Source organism: Watersipora subatra, chromosome 6 (assembly GCF_963576615.1).
Source record: "Watersipora subatra chromosome 6, tzWatSuba1.1, whole genome shotgun sequence".
In the NCBI taxonomy this organism is placed as follows: Eukaryota; Metazoa; Bryozoa; class Gymnolaemata; order Cheilostomatida; family Watersiporidae; genus Watersipora; species Watersipora subatra.
In genome coordinates, this window is record NC_088713.1 from 33725545 (window position 1) to 33743500 (window position 17956).

Genomic DNA, 17956 nt, shown 5'->3' on the forward strand with positions numbered 1-17956 from the left:
ACTAGGGAATACGGGCTGCCACTACTACTAGGGAATACGGGCTACCGCTACTGCTAGGGAATACGGGCTACCACTACTGCTAGGGAATACGGGCTGCCACTACTGCTAGGGAATACGGGCTGCCACTACTACTAGGGAATACGGGCTACCGCTACTGCTAGGGAATACGGGCTACCACTACTACTAGGGACTACGGGCTACCACTACTACTAGGGAATACGGGCTACCACTACTACTAGGGAATACGGGCTACCACTACTACTAGGGAATACGGGCTACCACTACTACTAGGGAATACGGGCTACCACTACTACTAGGGAATACGGGCTACCACTACTACTAGGGAATACGGGCTACCATTACTACTAGGAAATACGGGCTACCACTACTACTAGGGAATACGGGCTACCATTACTACTAGGAAATACGGGCTACCACTACTACTAGTAGAGCCAGCTAACATTGTTCCTGACTAACCATCCATAATTTCCATCCAACGTGCAAGCCACATGTAAATACAAATGAACTATATTCGCAATTGAATCATTTTCGAAGTAAGCCCCTTTGATTTTGAGATCTGTGGCTCACAATATCTGTTTCATACAATTAATTTCGCAAAATGTAAAAGTCTGATGCTTTAACCGCATAGGCAGAAGAGAACAACTCCCTTTAAGTGCAGCTGATGCATCAGGTGCAGTGCGTCTTGTGACAAGCTGTTGTTTTGCTCGCCCGCTCAACAGAGAAACAGCTCAGCAAAAGCAACAGTTTGTCAAAACAGGCTAGTTATTATAAAGCCAATTGCTTTTCGCCTTATGGTGTCACATCACCATGGTAACAACTCACCATCACAACAGTGTAAAACGTTTTGTTGACCATTTTTATTGTTATAATTCTGAGGAACAAATAGTTTTATATTTGTCAGGAACTAACATTTCAGGTACTGCCTTCTCTGCTGCGCTGATGCTCTATGTGCATATAAGTCAAGTAATGGATATTTGAAGGTTGATGAAACAGTTGTGTGATCACAATAGCTAGACTGTGTTCCCTGTTAGACTGATAAGCCTGGTTTCCATATGACAGCACAATGATCATGCGTGGCCCAGTGATTGCTTGGGCTGCGATGTAGTGTTTCCATAGCGTGCGTAGGCGTCATGCTTGCATTGGACAGGGTGGGTACTTTTCTTACTTTTTTGTACGGGAGACCGATTTCTTCGGAAAACAGCCCTCCGTTGCGACCTTGCACTGTCATATGAAATCCAGGCTTACCTTTTGTACGGGAGTCCAATTTTTCGGAAAACAGTCCTCCGTTTGAATTGTGGGATAGGTTGAAAAGGTCGAGTGGTGTATTGTGGGATACATCATCGCGCGCACCCGTCGCAAGGAATCATTCTGTTGGATTCTTGCGATCAGCGTACGCGCGTCGCGCAATCGTTGTGCGTTGACGTTTCCACATCACAACCGGTCTATGCACGACGTCAAGCGCCTTGTTGCGAACCTTGCACTGTCATCTGGAAACCAGTCTTTAGAGTGATTAGTGAAGTCTGCAACTTACCAGTAGTCCCATGACAATCTTGTAAACATGTTTTGATACTATTTTCTGTGGCAAGGACCCCGTTTTCGGGGTCGATCATTTGCATCAGTGCTGTTGCTGTCTCTTGTTGCATCAGTGCTGTTGCTGTCTCTGATTGCATCAGTGCTGTTGCTGTCTCTGACTGTATCAGCGCTGTTGCTGTTTCTGCTTGCATCAGCGCTGTTGTTGTCTCTGATTGCATCAGCGCTGTTGCTGTCTCTGGTTGCATCAGTGCTGTTGCTGTCTCTGGTTGCATCAGTGCTGTTGCTGTCTCTGGTTGCATCAGTGCTGCTGCTGTCTCTGACTGTATCAGCGCTGTTGCTGTTTCTGCTTGCATCAGTGCTGTTGCTGTTTCTGCTTGCATTAGCGCTGTTGCTGTCTCTGGTTGCATCAGTGCTGCTGCTGTCTCTGACTATCAGTGCTGTTGCTGTCTCTGCTTGCATCAGCGCTGTTGCTGTCTCTGATTACATCAGTGCTGTTGCTGTCTCTGATTGCATCAGTGCTGTTGCTGTCTCTGGTTGCATCAGTGCTGTTGCTGTTTCTGCTTGCATCAGTGCTGTTGCTGTCTCTGACTGTATCAGTGCTGTTGCTGTCTCTGGTTGCATCAGTGCTGTTGCTGTTTCTGCTTGCATCAGTGCTGTTGCTGTCTCTGACTGTATCAGTGCTGTTGCTGTCTCTGATTGCATCAGTGCTGCTGCTGTCTCTGATTGCATCAGTGCTGTTGCTGTCTCTGGTTGCATCAGTGCTGTTGCTGTCTCTGATTGCATCAGCGCTGTTGCTGTCTCTGATTGTATCAGTGCTGTTGCTGTCTCTGGTTGCATCAGTGCTGTTGCTGTTTCTGCTTGCATCAGTGCTGCTGCTGTCTCTGATTGCATCAGTGCTGTTGCTGTCTCTGACTGTATCAGCGCTGCTGCTGTCTCTGGTTGCATCAGTGCTGTTGCTGTCTCTGCTTGCATCAGTGCTGCTGCTGTCTCTGGTTGCATCAGCGCTGTTGCTGTCTCTGATTACATCAGTGCTGTTGCCGTCTCTGATTGCATCAGTGCTGTTGCTGTCTCTGGTTGCATCAGTGCTGTTGCTGTCTCTGATTGTATCAGTGCTGTTGCTGTCTCTGATTGCATCAGCGCTGTTGCTGTCTCTGATTGCATCAGTGCTGTTGCTGTCTCTGATTGCATTAGTGCTGTTCCTGTCTCTGATTGCATCAGTGCTGTTGCTGTTTCTGCTTGCATTAGCGCTGTTGCTGTCTCAGATTGCATCAGCGCTGTTGCTGTCTCTGGTTGCATCAGTGCTGTTGCTGTCTCTGATTGCATCAGTGCTGTTGCTGTCTCTGATTGCATCAGTGCTGTTGCTGTCTCTGATTGCATCAGTGCTGTTGCTGTCTCTGATTGCATCAGTGCTGTTGCTGTCTCTGATTGCATCAGTGCTGTTGCTGTCTCTGGTTGCATCAGTGCTGTTGCTGTCTCTGGTTGCATCAGCGCTGTTGCTGTCTCTGGTTGCATCAGTGCTGTTGCTGTCTCTGATTGCATCAGTGCTGTTGCTGTCTCTGATTGCATCAGCGCTGTTGCTGTCTCTGATTGCATCAGTGCTGCTGCTGTCTCTGATTGCATCAGTGCTGTTGCTGTCTCTGATTGCATCAGTGCTGCTGCTGTCTCTGATTGCATCAGTGCTGTTGCTGTCTCTGGTTGCATCAGCGCTGTTGCTGTCTCTGCTTGCATTAGCGCTGTTGCTGTCTCAGATTGCATCAGCGCTAGGTTCAATAAACCTCTATTTATATAGTGCTCTTCTGTATCATCCGCGTCACCATAAAGTCACATAAATGCTGCTAGGTGTAGAATGATACCCAGCTCGTGAATGCTCCTCTGCTGGTGAAAAGTACATTGCTCAAAACTGCACCCCTACACCGTCTTTCCGTACTATGAATGGGTTCAGAGTTGCCTGCTGCCGACGCGTGTGCACTTTACCGTTTCAACGATTCGGGTTAGCACAGGCAACCCATCCTCGTACAGGCAACCCATCCTCGTACAGGCAACCCATCCTCGTATAGGCAGCACATCCTCGTACAGGCAGCCCATCGTCATACAGGCAACCCATCCTCGTACAGGCAACCCATCCTCATACAGGCAACCCATCCTCATACAGGCAACCCATCCTCGTACAGGCAGCCCATCCTCATACAGGCAACCCATCCTCGTACAGGCAACCCATCCTCATACAGGCAACCCATCCTCGTACAGGCAACCCATATCGTATAGGCAACCCATCCTTGGCATGTTAATGTAAAGGCAGGAGGTCAAGCAGAAACGGTAGTGAACAGCAGTAGAATATGTTCATAGCAGAGACCCGCATGGTTGTGGGCTGAAATTATTTTATTAAGAGTATTATGGATTTGCAGCCAGTGAGCGTTTTTATGATGCCAAACAGTACGCTCACAGCGAATGACTGCACAAATTTAATAAAGAAAATGCATTTGGTTTTACAGTTTCTATGATTTGAAATGGAAGCAACTTCAAACCCGCTCAAAGTGGGAAAACTTATAATAAATCTAAACATTCCCACTCACTCTTTGTTTGATTACTATGGTTACTATGTCAACAGAAACAGATGGAACGAACTCCAAAGGACAAGCTGAGCAACAGCCAATCACAGACTCTTCATTCAGAGCTGATGAGCAATAGGCTAAAGGTTGCCGAGGGCAACACAAGCAACAAGCAGCTTAGACTTCGAGTCATGGAGTTGGAAACGAGCAGCCAAATCACATCAAATCAGGTCAGTTTAAATTACCTCAGACCGTGGTGACTCTCGCTTGTCTTCTCCTCCTTTATATGTAGTCCATACTGGTTGTGAGTGTCTGTGATGGCAGTTTATATGTTTAGGTGCAAAGGTTCTTCCTTTATATGTAATCCATACTGGTTGTGAGTGTCTGTGATGGTAGTTTATATGTTTAGATACAAAGGTTCTTCCTTTATATGTAGTCTATACTGGTTGTGAGCGTCTGAGATGGCAGTTTATATGTTTAGATACAAGGTTCTTCCTTTATATGTAGTCTATACTGGTTGTGAGTGTCTGTGATGGTAGTTTATATGTTTAGGTACAAAGGTTCTTCCTTTATATGTAGTCTATACTGGTTGTGAGTGTCTGTGATGACAGTTTATATGTTTAGATGCAAAGGTTCTTCCTTTATATGTAGTCTATACTGGTTGTGAGTGTTTGACATTGCAGTTTATATGTTTAGATACAAAGGTTCTTCCTTTATATGTAATCCATACTGGTTGTGAGTGTCTGTGATGGTAGTTTATATGTTTAGGTACAAAGGTTCTTCCTTTATATGTAGTCTATACTGGTTGTGAGTGTCTGTGATGACAGTTTATATGTTTAGATGCAAAGGTTCTTCCTTTATATGTAGTCTATACTGGTTGTGAGTGTCTGAGATGGTAGTTTATATGTTTAGATACAAAGGTTCTTCCTTTATATGTAGTCTATACTGGTTGTGAGTGTCTGTGATGGCAGTTTATATGTTTAGATACAAAGGTTCTTCCTTTATATGTAGTCCATACTGGTTGTGAGTGTCTGAGATGGTAGTTTATATGTTTAGATGCAAAGGTTCTTCCTTTATATGTAGTCTATACTGGTTGTGAGTGTCTGTGATGGCAGTTTATATGTTTAGATACAAAGGTTCTTCCTTTATATGTAGTCCATACTGGTTGTGAGTGTCTGAGATGGTAGTTTATATGTTTAGATGCAAAGGTTCTTCCTTTATATGTAGTCTATACTGGTTGTGAGTGTCTGAGATGGTAGTTTATATGTTTAGATGCAAAGGTTCTTCCTTTATATGTAGTCTATACTGGTTGTGAGTGTCTGTGATGGCAGTTTATATGTTTAGATACAAAGGTTCTTCCTTTATATGTAGTCCATACTGGTTGTGAGTGTCTGTGATGGTAGTTTATATGTTTAGATGCAAAGGTTCTTCCTTTATATGTAATCCATACTGGTTGTGAGTGTCTGAGATGGTAGTTTATATGTTTAGATGCAAAGGTTCTTCCTTTATATGTAGTCTATACTGGTTGTGAGTGTCTGAGATGGTAGTTTATATGTTTAGATACAAAGGTTCTTCCTTTATATGTAGTCTATACTGGTTGTGAGTGTCTGTGATGGCAGTTTATATGTTTAGATACAAAGGTTCTTCCTTTATATGTAGTCCATACTGGTTGTGAGTGTCTGAGATGGTAGTTTATATGTTTAGATGCAAAGGTTCTTCCTTTATATGTAGTCTATACTGGTTGTGAGTGTCTGTGATGGTAGTTTATATGTTTAGATACAAAGGTTCTTCCTTTATCTGTAGTCTATACTGGTTGTGAGTGTCTGTGATGGTAGTTTATATGTTTAGATGCAAAGGTTCTTCCTTTATATGTAGTCCATACTGGTTGTGAGTGTCTGAGATGGTAGTTTATATGTTTAAATGCAAAGGTTCTTCCTTTATATGTAGTCTATACTGGTTGTGAGTGTCTGTGATGGCAGTTTATATGTTTAGATGCAAAGGTTCTTCTTTTATATGTAGTCTATACTGGTTGTGAGTGTCTGTGATGGTAGTTTATATGTTTAGATGCAAAGGTTCTTCCTTTATATGTAGTCTATACTGGTTGTGAGTGTCTGTGATGGCAGTTTATTTGTTTAGATACAAAGGTTCTTCCTTTATATGTAGTCTATACTGGTTGTGAGTGTCTGTGATGGCAGTTTATTTGTTTAGATACAAAGGTTCTTCCTTTATATGTAGTCCATACTGGTTGTGAGTGTCTGAGATGGTAGTTTATATGTTTAAATGCAAAGGTTCTTCCTTTATATGTAGTCTATACTGGTTGTGAGTGTCTGTGATGGCAGTTTATTTGTTTAGATACAAAGGTTCTTCCTTTATATGTAGTCTATACTGGTTGTGAGTGTCTGTGATGGTAGTTTATATGTTTAGATGCAAAGGTTCTTCCTTTATATGTAGTCCATACTGGTTGTGAGTGTCTGAGATGGTAGTTTATATGTTTAGATACAAAGGTTCTTCCTTTATATGTAGTCTATACTGGTTGTGAGTGTCTGTGATGGTAGTTTATATGTTTAGATGCAAAGGTTCTTCCTTTATATGTAGTCCATACTGGTTGTGAGTGTCTGAGATGGTAGTTTATATGTTTAGATGCAAAGGTTCTTCCTTTATATGTAGTCTATACTGGTTGTGAGTGTCTGTGATGGCAGTTTATATGTTTAGATACAAAGGTTCTTCCTTTATATGTAGTCCATACTGGTTGTGAGTGTCTGAGATGGTAGTTTATATGTTTAGATGCAAAGGTTCTTCCTTTATATGTAGTCTATACTGGTTGTGAGTGTCTGAGATGGTAGTTTATATGTTTAGATGTAAAGGTTCTTCCTTTATATGTAGTCTATACTGGTTGTGAGTGTATGAGATGGTAGTTTATATGTTTAGATGCAAAGGTTCTTCCTTTATATGTAATCCATACTGGTTGTGAGTGTCTGAGATGGTAGTTTATATGTTTAGATGCAAAGGTTCTTCCTTTATATGTAGTCTATACTGGTTGTGAGTGTCTGTGATGGCAGTTTATATGTTTAGATACAAAGGTTCTTCCTTTATATGTAGTCCATACTGGTTGTGAGTGTCTGAGATGGTAGTTTATATGTTTAGATGCAAAGGTTCTTCCTTTATATGTAGTCTATACTGGTTGTGAGTGTCTGAGATGGTAGTTTATATGTTTAGATGCAAAGGTTCTTCCTTTATATGTAGTCTATACTGGTTGTGAGTGTCTGTGATGGTAGTTTATATGTTTAGATGCAAAGGTTCTTCCTTTATATGTAATCCATACTGGTTGTGAGTGTCTGAGATGGTAGTTTATATGTTTAGATGCAAAGGTTCTTCCTTTATATGTAGTCTATACTGGTTGTGAGTGTTTGACATTGCAGTTTATATGTTTAGATGCAAAGGTTCTTCCTTTATATGTAGTCTATACTGGTTGTGAGTGTCTGAGATGGTAGTTTATATGTTTAGATACAAAGGTTCTTCCTTTATCTGTAGTCTATACTGGTTGTGAGTGTCTGTGATGGTAGTTTATATGTTTAGATGCAAAGGTTCTTCCTTTATATGTAGTCCATACTGGTTGTGAGTGTCTGAGATGGTAGTTTATATGTTTAGATGCAAAGGTTCTTCCTTTATATGTAGTCTATACTGGTTGTGAGTGTCTGTGATGGCAGTTTATATGTTTAGATACAAAGGTTCTTCCTTTATATGTAGTCCATACTGGTTGTGAGTGTCTGAGATGGTAGTTTATATGTTTAGATGCAAAGGTTCTTCCTTTATATGTAGTCTATACTGGTTGTGAGTGTCTGAGATGGTAGTTTATATGTTTAGATGTAAAGGTTCTTCCTTTATATGTAGTCTATACTGGTTGTGAGTGTATGAGATGGTAGTTTATTTGTTTAGATGCAAAGGTTCTTCCTTTATATGTAGTCCATACTGGTTGTGAGTGTCTGAGATGGTAGTTTATATGTTTAGATGCAAAGGTTCTTCCTTTATATGTAGTCTATACTGGTTGTGAGTGTCTGTGATGGTAGTTTATATGTTTAGATGCAAAGGTTCTTCCTTTATATGTAATCCATACTGGTTGTGAGTGTCTGAGATGGTAGTTTATATGTTTAGATGCAAAGGTTCTTCCTTTATATGTAGTCTATACTGGTTGTGAGTGTCTGAGATGGTAGTTTATATGTTTAGATACAAAGGTTCTTCCTTTATATGTAGTCTATACTGGTTGTGAGTGTCTGTGATGGCAGTTTATATGTTTAGATACAAAGGTTCTTCCTTTATATGTAGTCCATACTGGTTGTGAGTGTCTGAGATGGTAGTTTATATGTTTAGATGCAAAGGTTCTTCCTTTATATGTAGTCTATACTGGTTGTGAGTGTCTGTGATGGCAGTTTATATGTTTAGATACAAAGGTTCTTCCTTTATATGTAGTCCATACTGGTTGTGAGTGTCTGAGATGGTAGTTTATATGTTTAGATGCAAAGGTTCTTCCTTTATATGTAGTCTATACTGGTTGTGAGTGTCTGAGATGGTAGTTTATATGTTTAGATGTAAAGGTTCTTCCTTTATATGTAGTCTATACTGGTTGTGAGTGTCTGAGATGGCAGTTTATATGTTTAGATACAAAGGTTCTTCCTTTATATGTAGTCCATACTGGTTGTGAGTGTCTGTGATGGTAGTTTATATGTTTAGATACAAAGGTTCTTCCTTTATCTGTAGTCTTTACTGGGTGTGAGTGTCTGAGATGGCAGTTTATATGTTTAGATACAAAGGTTCTTCCTTTATATGTAGTCCATACTGGTTGTGAGTGTCTGTGATGGTAGTTTATATGTTTAAATACGAAGGTTCTTCCTTTATATGTAGTCTATACTGGTCGTGAGTGTCTGTGATGGCAGTTTATATGTTTAGATGCAAATGTTCTTCCTTTATATGTAGTCTATACTGGTTGTGAGTGTCTGAGATGGTAGTTTATATGTTTAGATGTAAAGGTTCTTCCTTTATATGTAGTTTATACTGGTTGTGAGTGTCTGTGATTGCAGTTTATATGTTTAGATGCAAAGGTTCTTCCTTTATATGTAGTCCATACTGGTTGTGAGTGTCTGTGATGGTAGTTTATATGTTTAGATACAAAGGTTCTTCCTTTATCTGTAGTCTATACTGGTTGTGAGTGTCTGTGATGGTAGTTTATATGTTTAGATGCAAATGTTCTTCCTTTATATGTAGTCTATACTGGTTGTGAGTGTTTGTGATTGCAGTTTATTTATTTAGATGCAAAGGTTCTTCCTTTATATGTAGTCTATACTGATTGTGAGTGTCTGAGATGGTAGTTTATATGTTTAGATGCAAATGTTCTTCCTTTATATGTAGTCTATACTGGTTGTGAGTGTTTGTGATTGCAGTTTATTTATTTAGATGCAAAGGTTCTTCCTTTATCTGTAGTCTATACTGATTGTGAGTGTCTGAGATGGTAGTTTATATTTTTAGATTCATATGTTCTTCCTTTATATGTAGTCCATACTGGTTGTGAGTGTCTGTGATGGTAGTTTATATGTTTAGATACAAAGGTTCTTCCTTTATATGTAGTCTATACTGATTGTGAGTGTCTGTGATGGTAGTTTATATGTTTATATACAAGGTTCTTCCTTTATATGTAGTCTTTACTGATTGTGAGTGTCTGTGATGACAGTTTATATGTTTAGATACAAAGGTTCTTCCTTTATATGTAGTCTATACTGGTTGTGAGTGTCTGTGATGGTAGTTTATATGTTTAGATACAAAGGTTCTTCCTTTATATGTAGTTTATACTGGTTGTGAGTGTCTGTGATGACAGTTTATATGTTTAGATACAAAGGTTCTTCCTTTATATGTAGTCTATACTGGTTGTGAGTGTCTGTGATGGTAGTTTATATGTTTAGATACAAGGTTCTTCCTTTATATGTAGTCTTTACTGATTGTGAGTGTCTGTGATGACAGTTTATATGTTTAGATGCAAATGTTCTTCCTTTATATGTAGTCTATACTGGTTGCGAGTGTCTGAGATGGTAGTTTATATTTTTAGATTCATATGTTCTTCCTTTATATGTAGTCTATACTGGTTGTGAGTGTCTGATGGTAGTTTATATGTTTAGATGCAAAGGTTCTTCCTTTATATGTAGTCTATACTGGTTGTGAGTGTCTGAGATGGTAGTTTATTTGTTTAGATACAAAGGTTCTTCCTTTATATGTAGTCTATACTGGTTGTGAGTGTCTGTGATTGCAGTTTATTTATTTAGATGCAAAGGTTCTTCCTTTATCTGTAGTCTATACTGGTTGTGAGTGTCTGAGATGGTAGTTTATATTTTTAGATTCATATGTTCTTCCTTTATATGTAGTCTATACTGGTTGTGAGTGTCTGATGGTAGTTTATATGTTTAGATGCAAAGGTTCTTCCTTTATATGTAGTCTATACTGGTTGTGAGTGTCTGAGATGGTAGTTTATTTGTTTAGATACAAAGGTTCTTCCTTTATATGTAGTCTATACTGGTTGTGAGTGTTTGTGATTGCAGTTTATTTATTTAGATGCAAAGGTTCTTCCTTTATCTGTAGTCTATACTGATTGTGAGTGTCTGAGATGGTAGTTTATATTTTTAGATTCATATGTTCTTCCTTTATATGTAGTCTATACTGGTTGTGAGTGTCTGATGGTAGTTTATATGTTTAGATGCAAAGGTTCTTCCTTTATATGTAGTCTATACTGGTTGTGAGTGTCTGAGATGGTAGTTTATTTGTTTAGATACAAAGGTTCTTCCTTTATATGTAGTCTATACTGGTTGTGAGTGTCTGTGATGGCAGTTTATATGTTTAGATGCAAAGGTTCTTCCTTTATATGTAGTCTATACTGGTTGTGAGTGTCTGTGATTGCAGTTTATATGTTTAGATACAAAGGTTCTTCCTTTATATGTAGTCTATACTGGTTGTGAGTGTCTGAGATGGTAGTTTATTTGTTTAGATACAAAGGTTCTTCCTTTATATGTAGTCTATACTGGTTGTGAGTGTCTGAGATGGCAGTTTATATGTTTAGATGCAAATGTTCTTCCTTTATATGTAGTCTATACTGGTTGTGAGTGTTTGTGATTGCAGTTTATTTATTTAGATGCAAAGGTTCTTCCTTTATCTGTAGTCTATACTGATTGTGAGTGTCTGAGATGGTAGTTTATATTTTTAGATTCATATGTTCTTCCTTTATATGTAGTCCATACTGGTTGTGAGTGTCTGTGATGGTAGTTTATATGTTTAGATACAAAGGTTCTTCCTTTATATGTAGTCTATACTGGTTGTGAGTGTCTGTGATGGTAGTTTATATGTTTAGATACAAGGTTCTTCCTTTATATGTAGTCTTTACTGATTGTGAGTGTCTGTGATGACAGTTTATATGTTTAGATACAAAGGTTCTTCCTTTATATGTAGTCTATACTGGTTGTGAGTGTCTGATGGTAGTTTATATGTTTAGATGCAAAGGTTCTTCCTTTATATGTAGTCTATACTGATTGTGAGTGTCTGAGATGGCAGTTTATATGTTTAGATACAAAGGTTCTTCCTTTATATGTAGTCTATACTGATTGTGAGTGTCTGAGATGGCAGTTTATATGTTTAGATACAAAGGTTCTTCCTTTATATGTAGTCTATACTGGTTGTGAGTGTCTGTGATGGTAGTTTATATGTTTAGATACAAAGGTTCTTCCTTTATATGTAGTCTATACTGGTTGTGAGTGTCTGAGATGGTAGTTTATATGTTTAGATGCAAAGGTTCTTCCTTTATATGTAGTCTATACTGGTTGTGAGTGTCTGTGATGGTAGTTTATATGTTTAGATACAAGGTTCTTCCTTTATATGTAGTCTTTATTGATTGTGAGTGTCTGTGATGACAGTTTATATGTTTAGATACAAAGGTTCTTCCTTTATATGTAGTCTATACTGGTTGTGAGTGTCTGTGATGGTAGTTTATATGTTTAGATGCAAAGGTTCTTCCTTTATATGTAGTCTATACTGATTGTGAGTGTCTGAGATGGCAGTTTATATGTTTAGATACAAAGGTTCTTCCTTTATATGTAGTCTATACTGGTTGTGAGTGTCTGTGATGGTAGTTTATATGTTTAGATACAAAGGTTCTTCCTTTATATGTAGTCTATACTGGTTGTGAGTGTCTGTGATGGTAGTTTATATGTTTAGATGCAAAGGTTCTTCCTTTATATGTAGTCTATACTGGTTGTGAGTGTCTGAGATGGCAGTTTATATGTTTAGATGCAAAGGTTCTTCCTTTATATGTAGTCTATACTGATTGTGAGTGTCTGAGATGGCAGTTTATATGTTTAGATACAAAGGTTCTTCCTTTATATGTAGTCTATAATGGTTGTGAGTGTCTGTGATGGTAGTTTATATGTTTAGATACAAGGTTCTTCCTTTATATGTAGTCTATACTGATTGTGAGTGTCTGAGATGGCAGTTTATATGTTTAGATACAAAGGTTCTTCCTTTATATGTAGTCCATACTGGTTGTGAGTGTCTGAGATGGTAGTTTATATGTTTAGATACAAAGGTTCTTCCTTTATATGTAGTCTATACTGGTTGTGAGTGTCTGTGATGGTAGTTTATATGTTTAGATGCAAAGGTTCTTCCTTTATATGTAGTCTATACTGGTTGTTAGTGTTTGAGATCGCAGTTTATATGTTTAGATGCAAAGGTTCTTCCTTTATATGTAGTCTATACTGGTTGTGAGTGTCTGAGATGGCAGTTTATATGTTTAGATGCAAAGGTTCTTCCTTTATATGTAGTCCATACTGGTTGTGAGTGTCTGTGATGGTAGTTTATATGTTTAGATACAAAGGTTCTTCCTTTATATGTAGTCTATACTGGTTGTGAGTGTCTGTGATGGTAGTTTATATGTTTAGATGCAAAGGTTCTTCCTTTATATGTAGTCTATACTGGTTGTGAGTGTCTGAGATGGCAGTTTATTTGTTTAGATGCAAAGGTTCTTCCTTTATATGTAGTCCATACTGGTTGTGAGTGTCTGAGATGGTAGTTTATATGTTTAGATACAAAGGTTCTTCCTTTATATGTAGTCTATACTGGTTGTGAGTGTCTGTGATGGCAGTTTATTTGTTTAGATACAAAGGTTCTTCCTTTATATGTAGTCTATACTGGGTGTGAGTGTCTGTGATGGTAGTTTATATGTTTAGATACAAAGGTTCTTCCTTTATATGTAGTCTATACTGGTTGTGAGTGTCTGAGATGGCAGTTTATTTGTTTAGATGCAAAGGTTCTTCCTTTATATGTAGTCCATACTGGTTGTGAGTGTCTGAGATGGTAGTTTATATGTTTAGATACAAAGGTTCTTCCTTTATATGTAGTCTATACTGGTTCTGAGTGTCTGAGATGGCAGTTTATATGTTTAGATACAAAGGTTCTTCCTTTATATGTAGTCTATACTGGTTGTTAGTGTTTGAGATCGCAGTTTATATGTTTAGATGCAAAGGTTCTTCCTTTATATGTAGTCTATACTGGTTGTGAGTGTCTGAGATGGCAGTTTATATGTTTAGATGCAAATGTTCTTCCTTTATATGTAGTCTATAATGGTTGTGAGTGTCTGTGATGGCGGTTTTTTTGTTTAGATGCAAAGGTTCTCCCTTTATATGTAGTCTATACTGGTTGTGAGTGTCTGATGACAGTTTATATGTTTAGATACAAAGGTTCTTCCTTTATATGTAGTCTATACTGGTTGTGAGTGTCTGAGATGGCAGTTTATATGTTTAGATACAAGGTTCTTCCTTTATATGTAGTCTATACTGGTTGTGAGTGTCTGTGATGGCAGTTTATATGTTTAGATACAAGGTTCTTCCTTTATATGTAGTCTATACTGGTTGTGAGTGTTTGTGATGGCAGTTTATATGTTTAGATTCATATGTTCATCCTTTATATGTAGTCTATACTGGTTGTGAGTGTCTGATGACAGTTTATATGTTTAGATACAAAGGTTCTTCCTTTATATGTAGTCTATAATGGTTGTGAGTGTCTGTGATGGCGGTTTATTTGTTTAGATGCAAAGGTTCTCCCTTTATATGTAGTCTATACTGGTTGTGAGTGTCTGATGACAGTTTATATGTTTAGATACAAAGGTTCTTCCTTTATATGTAGTCTATACTGGTTTGTGAGTGTCTGAGATGGCAGTTTATATGTTTAGATACAAGGTTCTTCCTTTATATGTAGTCTATACTGGTTGTGAGTGTCTGTGATGGTAGTTTATATGTTTAGATGCAAAGGTTCTTCCTTTATATGTAGTCTATACTGGTTGTGAGTGTCTGTGATGGTAGTTTATATGTTTAGATGCAAAGGTTCTTCCTTTATATGTAGTCTATACTGATTGTGAGTGTCTGTGATGGCAGTTTATATGTTTAGATACAAAGGTTCTTCCTTTATATGTAGTCTACACTGGTTGTGAGTGTCTGAGATGGCAGTTTATATGTTTAGATACAAGGTTCTTCCTTTATATGTAGTCAATACTGGTTGTGCGTGTCTGAGATGGCAGTTTAAATGTTTAGATACAAAGGTTCTTCCTTTATATGTAGTCTACACTGGTTGTGAGTGTCTGTGATGGCAGTTTATATGTTTAGGTTCAAAGGTTAATGGATGAGAATGAGAAACTACGAAGTGACCTTGTCACCAACAGAGACAAGGAGCAACAGTTATCTAATCAAATTTTAGATCTCAACAACAAACTCATCGAGTCGGACTCCAAGGTGTGTAAATTTTCACTATGTTTGAAACGTGAGAGTTTTATGTCTTCAATCCCCTTTCCCGGCCTTTTTATTTCACCCTAGAACTTATTGATGTTGAGTAGAGGTGCCCTAAGGCTATATAAGACTGAAGGTGGCATTGAGGTTTTAGTAGAAAATGGTCATAGATGGTGAGACTGTGGTATTTCTAATAAGGAAGTGTTGGGTGGACTTTAGGGTCTATGGCAGCGATTGAACTTGACATATAAGGTGGAGATTGAGGCGGAGGGTGAGCTCACTTTGTGATTGAGGTTGTCAGCACACTCGCTGATAACCTCTCTTCTTGAGAACACACTGACTCTTTCGTTATAGACTGTTTTACTGTTATGACATAATTATTTTTTGCCAAAATATTTTTGCTATCATTTACCCAGTTTTAATTCTGGGAAAAGTAGTTTTTGTCCCAAAGTTTCTCAAAGTAAGATTTCTCACATGTCAATGAAGTTTATTGTTACTATTAGTAGTGTAACTGATACGGGTGGGGGGTTGTTCATGTCATGGTCGAGTCATGTTCATGTCATGTAACTACTAATCAGTTTTGTTTTCTAGACATTTTCTAGACAATTCAGTAATAGCCATTGTAGTATCTGGTCGTACATGATAATAGACAGTTCTAGATTTAAGTTTAACCTATAACAGATTTATTTTTAATACTTTTTTCAAGTGAAGACAATCAACCTCTCCAATCGGAGGTCAATAATCTGTCGTTTGACAATAACAAGAGGATAACTCTAACATATAAATACAATTATATACATAAATTGTATTAGAGTTAATTTACTAAACATTACAGTAACTCTGAGCATCAAGGGGGGTACCTTCTGCTGCGATACACATTTTTCTTTTTGTTAGATAGATCTAGGGCTAAGTCTTGTTGATATGTTCACAGGCTAAAGAAGATTTGATGGCTTCCAAGATAAATGAAGCTGAACAGTCCCAGCTGGTGACAGAGCTGAGGCAGAGGATTGCTGAGCTTGAGATATCAAACCAGGAATTCCAGGCTAGCCAGGAAATAGGAACTGGTGGTGCTGGGCATCTCTCTCCCCCTTTAGAGAATGGCAGACTCACTGATGAGGTAATTATTTTAAAGCTGTGGTATTAGCGACTGGCGAAAGGAGCTAGGGCTAAAGGAACTAGCGCCGAGGCAGCTATAGAATATATAGGTGACAGTTCCTAATTAGCTAATTGTTCCTAAAGCATAACTGATGGCTTCTTGAAGTTACATTCAATCAGAGAAATAACCAGTGTTTGAGACAAACATTTGCTAGGCAATCTCGCGGAAGTGATTGCCATTTTTCGACAAAACAGACAGCGAATTACCAATGTCACTGCTGTGGACTAGCCGATGTGTGAGGTCAAGACAATTAAGTTTATGTTTGTCATTTATGTTTATACATTGCGACATTTTATAAGCTCATAAACAGAATAACTATATTTACTAATCACTGTTGCTAATAGGGTTATACGGACTAATCATGAAAAGAGTTTCATATATTGATGACTGGAAGTGTGGCTGGACTTTACTAAGTCTCCTTACAGTCATAGTGTAGTGAGACCTTGGTGCGCCAGTGCTCTAGTAGAGTGATGGTCGTGCGACACCTAATGAAGCACATATGAAGCAACAGGAAAGTAAGACCCGCTGCGTATGCACCAGCGCTAAGGCCGTTTCTATGGCACAAAGATGGTGCATCACGCGGGTGTGTTGTTTCCAAGCAGCGACAGTAAGTCACAACAGAATGAGAGTGACAAGGCTGTTTCCTTGATGTTATTGCAGCGCCATGTGGGAGTGTGTCGCTACTCTATCATTGTGTCAAAACTTAGTATATATGGCAGTTTGTTGACCTACTGGGGGCTATTGCCTGACCACTTGCCCTCTGAGCATCTAGTTTTACGGTAATTCTCATTTTCATCCATTCTTATTTCGAAGATGTCGTTGATGGAGCATTGAGGACGTAAAATGTTTGTGTGTAATGACGTAATGTAATGTGTAGAGGGTGTGTAATGACTGGTGTAGAGGGTGTGTAATGACTGGTGTAGAGGGTGTGTAATGACTGGTGTAGAGGGTGTGTAATGACTGGTGTAGAGGGTGTGTAATGTCTGGTGTAAAGGGTGTGTAATGACTGGTGTAGAGGGTGTGTAATGACTGGTGTAGAGGGTGTGTAATGACTGGTGTAGAGGGTGTGTAATGACTGGTGTAGAGGGTGTGTAATGACTGGTGTAGAGGGTGTGTAATGACTGGTGTAGAGGGTGTGTAATGACTCGTGTAGAGGGTGTGTAATGACTGGTATAGAGGGTGTGTAATGACTGGTGTAGAGGGTGTCTGATACTTTTTAATTAAAACTTGAGTATACCCGGATATCAAGTTGCTTTTCTTGATATTACAGCAGCGCCAGTTCCGGCATAGCTCTAGCCCGATGACCTTCTCAACCCTTGACATTCACAAGGGCACTGACATAGACTCTGCATCAGATGGAGAGGACTACGAAAAACGCAGCACCGACCTTGACCTATCTAATGCTAATATTAGCAAACCAGTGCAGAATGGCTCAGCGCCAAAGCAATTGACTTCTATGCGCTTAGATGAGGAATATATTCCATTATAGTGTAGGAGGTCATTGTCAATTCAAGTTTTTTCTCTTAATAGTCATTGTTGCAAAATAATCTTATTTATTCGAGGTTATATCAATGTCTGCTCATAATGTTTAGAACAAAGCAGTTTTTAGCCTTTATGTAATATACCGGGAGCGTTATAGCTATCGATCTTATGGAAAATATGACAGCTTTTTCAAAATTGTAATTGTCTCCTCTCTATAACCTCAACTTGGCTCTATACTTTTCTATTTTCATATCAACATATTTACTCTATAAGCCTTCACTCTCAGTACCACATATCATTTTCATTCTTTTTTTTCCTTTATATTTGTCATATTTTGCTCATCAGTGAGTTAGTGATTATGTTTAATTAATTTAATGACTCGGATGAATATTTAATAAATACTGTCAGCGATA

At 38.4% G+C, this 17956-nt stretch overlaps 1 protein-coding gene across 2 annotated transcripts in view; it reads left to right on the top strand.

The window, feature by feature from the left end:
- Positions 1–17956, top strand: part of LOC137397921 (ecotropic viral integration site 5 ortholog-like) — a 145850-nt gene extending 127894 nt beyond the window's left edge. For both annotated transcript variants that reach the window (XM_068083995.1, XM_068083994.1), the window contains exons 17-20: positions 4163–4333; positions 14786–14911; positions 15837–16022; positions 17332–17956. In XM_068083995.1, coding sequence (XP_067940096.1) covers positions 4163–4333; positions 14786–14911; positions 15837–16022; positions 17332–17550 — 702 coding nt within the window. In that variant the 3' untranslated portion in view covers positions 17551–17956. The remainder of the gene's footprint in view (positions 1–4162; positions 4334–14785; positions 14912–15836; positions 16023–17331) is intronic.